The sequence below is a fragment of the Chiloscyllium plagiosum genome, chromosome 22 (assembly GCF_004010195.1).
Source record: "Chiloscyllium plagiosum isolate BGI_BamShark_2017 chromosome 22, ASM401019v2, whole genome shotgun sequence".
Taxonomy (NCBI): Eukaryota; Metazoa; Chordata; class Chondrichthyes; order Orectolobiformes; family Hemiscylliidae; genus Chiloscyllium; species Chiloscyllium plagiosum.
Window position 1 is genome coordinate 59166930 of NC_057731.1, and position 8057 is coordinate 59174986.

Here is an 8057-nt window from a genome sequence, read left to right on the forward strand (position 1 = left end):
TGCAGTCTCTAAAGAAGGAGGCCATCTGGTGTGTTCTGTGGTGGAATTGGTCCTCCTGGGAGCAGATACGGCAAAGGCGGAGGAATTAGGAATACGGGATGGCATTTTTGCAGGAGGTAGGGTGGGAAGAGGTGTGATCCAGGTAGCTGTGGGAGTCGGTGGGTTTGTATATAAAAAAAAAAGTCAGTGTCAAGTCGGTCATCATTAATGGAGATGGAGGGGTCCAGGAAGGGGAGGGATGTGTCAGAGATGGTCCAAGTAAATTTAAGGTCACAGTGGAATGTGTTGGTGAAATTGATGAATTGCTCAACCTCCTCGTGGGAGCACGAGGTGGCGCCAATGCAGTCATCAATGTAGTGGAGGAAGAGGTGGGGAGTGTTGCCAGTGTAATTATGGAAGATCAACTACTCTACGTAGCCAACAAAACCGTTTTTACCTATATGTCTTCAGTCAGGTGTTGGATAAGGTTCCCCACGGTAGGCTATTGCACAAAATACGGAGGATTGGGATTGAGGGTGATTTCGCGGTTTGGGTCGGAAATTGGCTTGTTGAAAGAAGACAGAAGGTGGTGGTTGATGGGAAATATTCATCCTGGAGTTCAGTTACTAGTGGGGTACCGCAAAGATCTGTTTTGGGGCTACTGGTCATTTTTATAAATGACCAACGATGAGGGTGTGTAAGGATGGATTAGTAAATTTGCAGATGACACTAAGGTTGGAGGAGTTGTGGACAGTGCGGAAGGATGTTGCAGGTTACAGAGGGACGTAGATAGACTGCAGAACTGGGCTGAGAGGTGGCAAATAGAGTTTAATGTGGAAAAGTGTGAGGTGATTCATTTTGGAAGGAGCAACAGAAATGGAGTACTGGGCTAATAAGATTCTTGGTAGTGTCGATGAACAAAGAGGTCTGTGTCTTTGTACATAAATCCCTGAAAGATGCCACCCAGGTTTACGGGGTTATTAAGAAGGCATACAGTGTGTTAGCTTTTATTAGGGTGGCTCAGTGGTTAGCACTGCTGCCTCGCAGTGTCAGGGACCCAGATTCGATTCCAGCTTTCGTTTCCTCTGGGTGCTCTGGTTTCCTCCCACAGTCCAAAGATGTGCAATTCAGGTGAATTGGCCATGCTAAATTGCCCATAGTGATAGGTGCGTTAGTAGGGAGTAGGGGAATGCGTCTAGGTGTGGTGTTCTCTGGAGGGTCAGTGGACTTGTTGGGCCGAAGGCCCTACTTCCACAATGTCGGGAATCTAATCTAATCTAGTAGAGGGATTGAGTTTCGGAACCACTAAGTCATATTGCAGATGTACAAAACCCTGGTGTGGCCTCATTTGGAGTAATGTGTATGGTTCTGCGCATTACAGGAAGGATATGGAAGCGTTGGAAAGGGTGCAGAGGAGACTTAAGAGGATGTTGCCTGGTATGGAGGGAAGGTCTTATGAGGAAAGGCTGAGGAATTTGAGGCTGTTTTCTTCAGAGAAGGTTGAGAGGTGACTCAATTGAGACAGGTAATCAAAGGGTTAGATAGGGTGGACAGTGAGAGCCTTTTTCCTCAGATGGTGATGGCCGTCTATCACCTCACAATTTAAAGCTATAGGACCGATGTCTAAGGTAGTTTCCCTACTCAGCAGTAGGGACATGGAATGCCCTGCCTACAACAGTGGTAGACCCGCCAACTTTAAGGGCACTTAAGTGGTCATTGGATATTCATATGAATGAAAATGGAATAGTGTAGGATAGATTGGCTTCAGATTGGTTGGTTCTGGAGGTTGACACAACATCGAGGGTTGAAAGGTCTGTACTGCACTGCAATGTTCTATGTTCTAAAATATTCAATCTCCACTTCACTAAAGGAAGGATGTTGTGAAACTTGAAAGGGTTCAGAAAAGATTTACAAGAATGTTGCCAGAGTTGGATGGTTTCAACTACATGGAGAGGCTGAGTAGGCTAGGGTTATTTTCAGTGGACCATTGGAGGCTGAGGGCTGACCTTATCGAGGTTTATATAATCATGAGGGCATGGCTAGGGTAAATAGACAAGGTCTTTTCCTTGGGGTGGAGGAGTCCAGAACTAGAGAGCATAGGTTTAGGACGAGAAGGGAAGGATTTTAAAAGTGACCTGAGGGGCAACATTTTCACACAGGGTGGTGCGTGCGTGAATGAGTTGCCAGGGGAAGTGGTGGAAGTTGGTACAATTGCAGCATTTAAAAGGCATCTGGATGGGTTTATGAATAGGAAGGGTTTAGAGGGATATGGCCAAGTGCTGGTAACTGGGACTAGATCAGATTAGGATATCTGGTCGGCACGACAAGTTGGACTGAAGGGTCTGGTTCCGCGCTGTAAATCTATGACTCTGTGACACTAAGTCAGCACAAGAAAATCAGTCAGCAGGTGGAGACTAGCTTGTACTGTCCAGCTCGAGTCCAAGACAACACCAACCTTTAAAGAGAAACAAGGAGCAGATGGTGTGACAGAGAATCAGCAGAAGCAGCATGTTTTAAATGTACATATTGCAGTCTATTGCGAACACTTGAAGCCTGGATTAGCAAATAATGAGATCAAAATGTCCTTATCCTGGGAGTATTCGATGGGCATACAGTCAAGGGAACTTTCGTTTTAAATATAAAAGTAAACTTTGCTCTGTATTTAACACCATTTCCTCATCTGAGTTTTTGGACTTGAGAATAAAGTATTATAGTTGCTTTTTAGTTTTAGCTGTGATTGTTTTAAAGGCAGGTATGACAGTGGATTGTACACAGCAAGATCCCATTGCCTAAGCAGATGAATGGCCAATTGCTTTGCTCTTGAGGAGGAGTGCAGTTGACCACAACATCAAGGAATCCTTAGTTCCAAAAATATCTTGCTGTCTCCAAGTCAACAAGGGGGTCAAGGTTTGGTTTAGTGCATCAGTTGAAAGCCTGACTCTTTCGCTGCTCCTTGGATGCTGCCTGAACTGCTGTGCTCTTCCAGCATCACTAATCCAGAATCTGAGGCTTGTACCCTTCCTTGGCACTGACCCTCAGTGTGGCATCACTCTCATCCAGGCAGGATTATGAGAGACTTCTGGCACTGTAATAACAAGCAGTGTATGCAGTTATAGCCCATTCACCAAGCCCTGACTGAGGGCAGTTTGTAACATTCACTGTCTGTCTATGTCTCACTCTGCAGTTGGACTTGCAGCCACAAGGGAAGGTACTAATGGCAGTACAGCTGTTCCTGGAGGATTCAGGTGAGATTCTACAGAAATCATTCCCCTATGTGAACGTTTCCTCATCAATTGTTTCTTTCCATGTTCTTGTCCTATCAGGAGAGGTTTTGGAGTTGGAGTGTGTAAAAAGTTGTTTTCATGGTCTGTGCTGGACAGTTGGAAATTGCTTCAGCTCAGACTGGTTAGTGTTTGGAATATGTGAAAGAGCAGTAGGGGGTGAAGCTGGTGGACACTTGGCAATGTTAAGATGAGAGTGGTGCTGAAAAATCACAGCACGTCAGGCAGCATCGGAGGAGCAGGAAATTTGACGTTTTGGCCAAAAGCCCTTCTGTCGTCTCCACCTCAGAGCCTACTTTTTTCATCAACACTCCCACCCACCTTCTGAGGGCCGCTCCAATGCACCCCATCCACCTGGACACCCCGTGCTGGCCTATTACTCACCATCAACCTCTTTATTTCCAATTGCTGCCGAGATGTTAACCACTTCAACCTGTCCAACCCCCTCCCCCACTCCAACCTCTTCCCCCTCACAACGTGCAGCTCTCCCCTCCCTCCACTCCAATCCCAAACTCACCATCAAACCAGTGGACAAGTGGGGGCTGCAGTGGTAGTTTGTTGCACTGACCTCTACACCACCGAAGGTAGTCACCAACTCGAAGACACCTCCACCGACCGCTCCTCCCCTCGGCCATGACCTCACCCCCCAAATCACCAAATCATCATCTCTCAGCTCGTACAGACCTCATCACCTCAGGGGATCTCCTACCCACAGCTTCCAACCTCATAGTTTGGGAATGCCTCACTGTCTGGTTCTACCTTCTACCCAAGATCCACAAGCCTGACCACCCCAGCCGACCCACTGTCTCACCCTGCTCCTGCACCACCAAACTCATCTCCACTTACCTTGATATTGTTCAATATGATGCAATTTATGCGGAGGTTGGTGGGCTGGAAGGTGAGGACCAGGGGAGTTCTGTCTTTGTTGCAGTTGGAGCGGTGGGGTGTGAGGGCAGAGGTGCAGGACATGGATGAAATGCACTGCAGGGCATCTTCAACCACGTGGGAGGGGAAATTGTGATCTTTAAAGGAGGCGGCCATCTGGTGTGTGTTCTGTGGTGGAACTGATCCTCCTGGGAGCTGATGCTGTAGAGGCAGAGGTATTTGGGAATACGGGGTAGTATTTTTGCAGGAGGTAGGGTGGGAAGAGGTGTAATCTAGGTAGCTGTGGGAGTCAGTGGGTTTGTAGAAAATGTTAGTGTTGAGTCAGTCATCATTGTTGGAGATAGAGGTCCAGGAAGGGGAGGGAGGCGTCAGAGATGGTCCAGGTAAATTTAAGGTCAGAGTGGAATTGATGAACTGTTCAACCTCCTTGTGGGAGCATGAGGTGGCACTGATGCAGTCATCAATGTAGCGAAGGAACTCTCCACATGCATTCAGGATACCACCCACACCCTCTACCTCCTCCAAGACTTCCATTTCCCTGGCTCCCAATGCCTCATCTTCACCATGGACATCCAGTCTCTCTACACTTCCATCCGCCATGACCTGGGCCTCTTAAACCCTCCATTTCTTTCTCTCCTGACCTCCCTAACAGTACCCTTCCACTGACACTCTTATTTGTTTGGCTGAACTGGTCCTCACCCTTAACAATTTCTCCTTCGAATCCTCCCACTTCTTCCAGATGAAAGGGTAGCCATGGGCCCCAGCTTTGCCTGTCTCTTTGTCGGCTACGTGGAACAGTCTATCTTCCGTAGTTACACCGACACCACTCCCACCTTTTCCTTCGCTACATTGATGACTGCATCGGTGCCACCTCATGCTCCCACAAGGAGGTTGAACAGTTCATCAATTCCACTCTGACCTTAAATTTACCTGGACCATCTCTGACGCCTCCTTCCCCTTCCTGGACCTCTCTATCTCCAACAATGATGACTGACTCAACACTGACATTTTCTACAAACCCACTGACTCCCACAGCTACCTGGATTACACCTCTTCCCACCCTACCTCCTGCAAAAATACTACCCCGTATTCCCAAATACCTCTGCCTCTACCGCATCAGCTCCCAGGAGGATCAGTTCCACCACAGAACACACACCAGATGGCCGCCTCCTTTAAAATCACAATTTCCCCTCCCACGTGGTTGAAGATGCCCTGCAGTGCATTTCATCCATGTCCTGCACCTCTGCCCTCACACCCCACTGCTCCAACTGCAACAAAGACAGAACTCACCTTCCAGCCCACCAACCTCCGCATAAATTGCATCATCCACCGACATTTCCACCATGCACAAACGGACTCCACTCCGAGGAATATATTTCCCTCCCCATCCCTATCTTCTTTCCGCAAAGACTGTTCCCTCCGAGACCACTTGGTAGGTCCACACCCCCCTACAATCCACTGTCCACTCCTGGCACCTTTCCCTGCCACCACAGGAATTGCAAAACCTGCGCCCACACCTCTCCCCTTCGTCCAAGGCTCCAAAGGAGCCTTCCACATCCAAAGTTTCACCTGCATTTCCACACGTTATTGTATCCACTGCTCCCGATGCGGTCGTCTCTACATTGGGGAGACCGGATGCCTTCTCGCAGAGCACTTCAGAGAATGTCTCTGGGATACCCGCTCCAATCAACCCCACTGCCCTGTGACCGAACATTTCAACTACACCCCCTCCCACTCTGCTGAGGACATGCAGGTCCTGGGCCACCTCCATTGCCACTCCCTCATCACCTGATGCCTGGAGGAAGAACACCTCATTTTCTGTCTTGGGACCCTCCAACCCCATAGCATCAATGTAGACATCACCAGTTACCTCATTCCCCTCCCCCACCTTACCCCAGTTCATGATTTGTCCCACTGGTCAATCTTCCTTTCTACCTATCTGCTCTACCCTCTTCTCCAACCTATCATCTTTAACAGTGCCTCCATCCACCTATTGTACTGTCAGCTACCTCCTCCCTAGCCCCACCCCCTCCCATTTATCTGTTCAACCCTGAGGCTCCCAGCTGCATTCCTGATGTAGGGTTTTTGCCAGAAATGTCGATATTCCTGTTCCTCAGATGCTGCCTAACCTGATATGAGTTTCCAGCACCACTCGACCTTGACTCTAATCTCTAGCATCTTCTGTACCCACTTCCGCCTACTTGGCAATGTTAATCGCAGTGTTGCAGGGTGAATCACTGATTAATTGAAATTGAATTGAATTTATTGTCACGTGTACCAAGGCACAATTTAAAGCTTTGTCTTGCAAGCAATACAGGCAAATTACATAGTTAAATAGCATAGTTAAGTAAATAGTAGGCAAACAGCGGCAAACTCTATCAATGAGCACCATTGTTAGACAGCAAGGTGTATACAAGAGAGTTTAAAGGGATGTTTTCAGTGATTTTTTTTTTGTGAATGATCTACAGGTTAGGATGAATAGCCAAGGTCTTTTCCCCCAGGGTATGGGGTCCAAAACCCGACTGCATAAGCTTAGGCTGAGGGGGGAAAGATTTGAAAGGGACCTTAAGTGCAACCTTTTCATGCAGAGGGTAGTGCGTGTCTGGAATGAGCTGAGAGCGGAAGTGGTGCAGGCTGATACAATGATAACGCATCTGGATGGGTACATGAATAAGAAGGGTTTAGAGGGATATGGGCCAAATGCTGGCAAATGGGACTAGATTAATTTAATTTAGGATATCTGGTCAGCATGGACGAGTTGAACTAAAGGGTCTGTTTCTGTGCTGTACATCTCGATGGCTCTTTCTGCTCCATTTCCCTGCACGTTCTTCCTGTTCCTGTCACCTGGAGAGTGTAAATGACTTTCTCTACTGCTACATTACCACCAAAATGGACCCCATTAGTCTTGAGGCAGACAGAAGAAATTCATTAGATGAAAGAAACTGAGAATTCTTCCAAGATGTTAGCAGCGTTCCCAATGAGCTAACAGGTGAACAGGTACAGTCGTCCAAGATCTGTAGAGGAGAGACCAAGGGAGGAATCTATTTTGGACCCCTCCGGAGGGCTGCTGCCCTGAGCTTGACACAGTCAGGAAATGTGTAAATGCCAAATTCATCAGCCGCACCCACAAGGTAGAGCAAAACATCATCCAATCACAAAGCGGTGCCAACCATGGTCTTCAAAAGCAATTGCAAAATTGTTATCAAACCAGCAGTTAAAGGAGGGACCATCGTCATTCAGAATAGAGCAGACTACTGCAAGGAAATGTACTGACAACTGAACAACCAGGAACACTACAGGCAACTAAATGGCTGATCCAACAAAGGACACCAGTGAATTAATCACATTGATCAAGACTTTTTAGATCTAGTCCTTCAGAGTTCCCTATGCACTTTCCTCCCATGTACTTCTCCCGTAGGGAACTTCTACTATCTTCTGGAGATACACAAAGCCAATATGCCTGGACATCCCATCGTATCAGGCAATGGGACCCTATGTGAGAACCTGTCTGGCTATGTTGAAGGCATCTTGAGACCCACATGTATAGGGGACTCCCAGCTTAGGTCACAACAATACAGATTTCTTATAGAAACTCAGCGCCCATGGACCAGTCGAACCACGGACATTCCTCATCACAATGGATGTTTCAGCATTCTACACCATAGAACATAGAAGAATACAGCGCAGTACAGGCCCTTTGGCCCTCGATGTTGCGCCGATCCAAGCCCACCTAACCTACACTAGCCCACTATCCTCCATATGCCTATCCAATGCCTGCTTAAATGCCCATAAAGTTCACCACTGCTACTGGCAGGGCATTCCATGAACTCACGACTCGCTGAGTAAAGAACCTACCCCTAACATCTGTCCTATACCTACCACCCCTTAATTTAAAGCTATGCCCCCTCGTAA

General features: G+C 47.6%; 1 protein-coding gene across 1 annotated transcript in view; it reads left to right on the plus strand.

Moving 5' to 3' along the window:
- The window catches only part of LOC122561369 (protein kinase C delta type-like), a 107447-nt gene that overhangs the window by 56697 nt on the left and 42693 nt on the right, over positions 1–8057 (plus strand). Inside the window, exon 4 of the mRNA XM_043713126.1 lies at positions 3164–3224. Coding sequence (XP_043569061.1) covers positions 3164–3224 — 61 coding nt within the window. The remainder of the gene's footprint in view (positions 1–3163; positions 3225–8057) is intronic.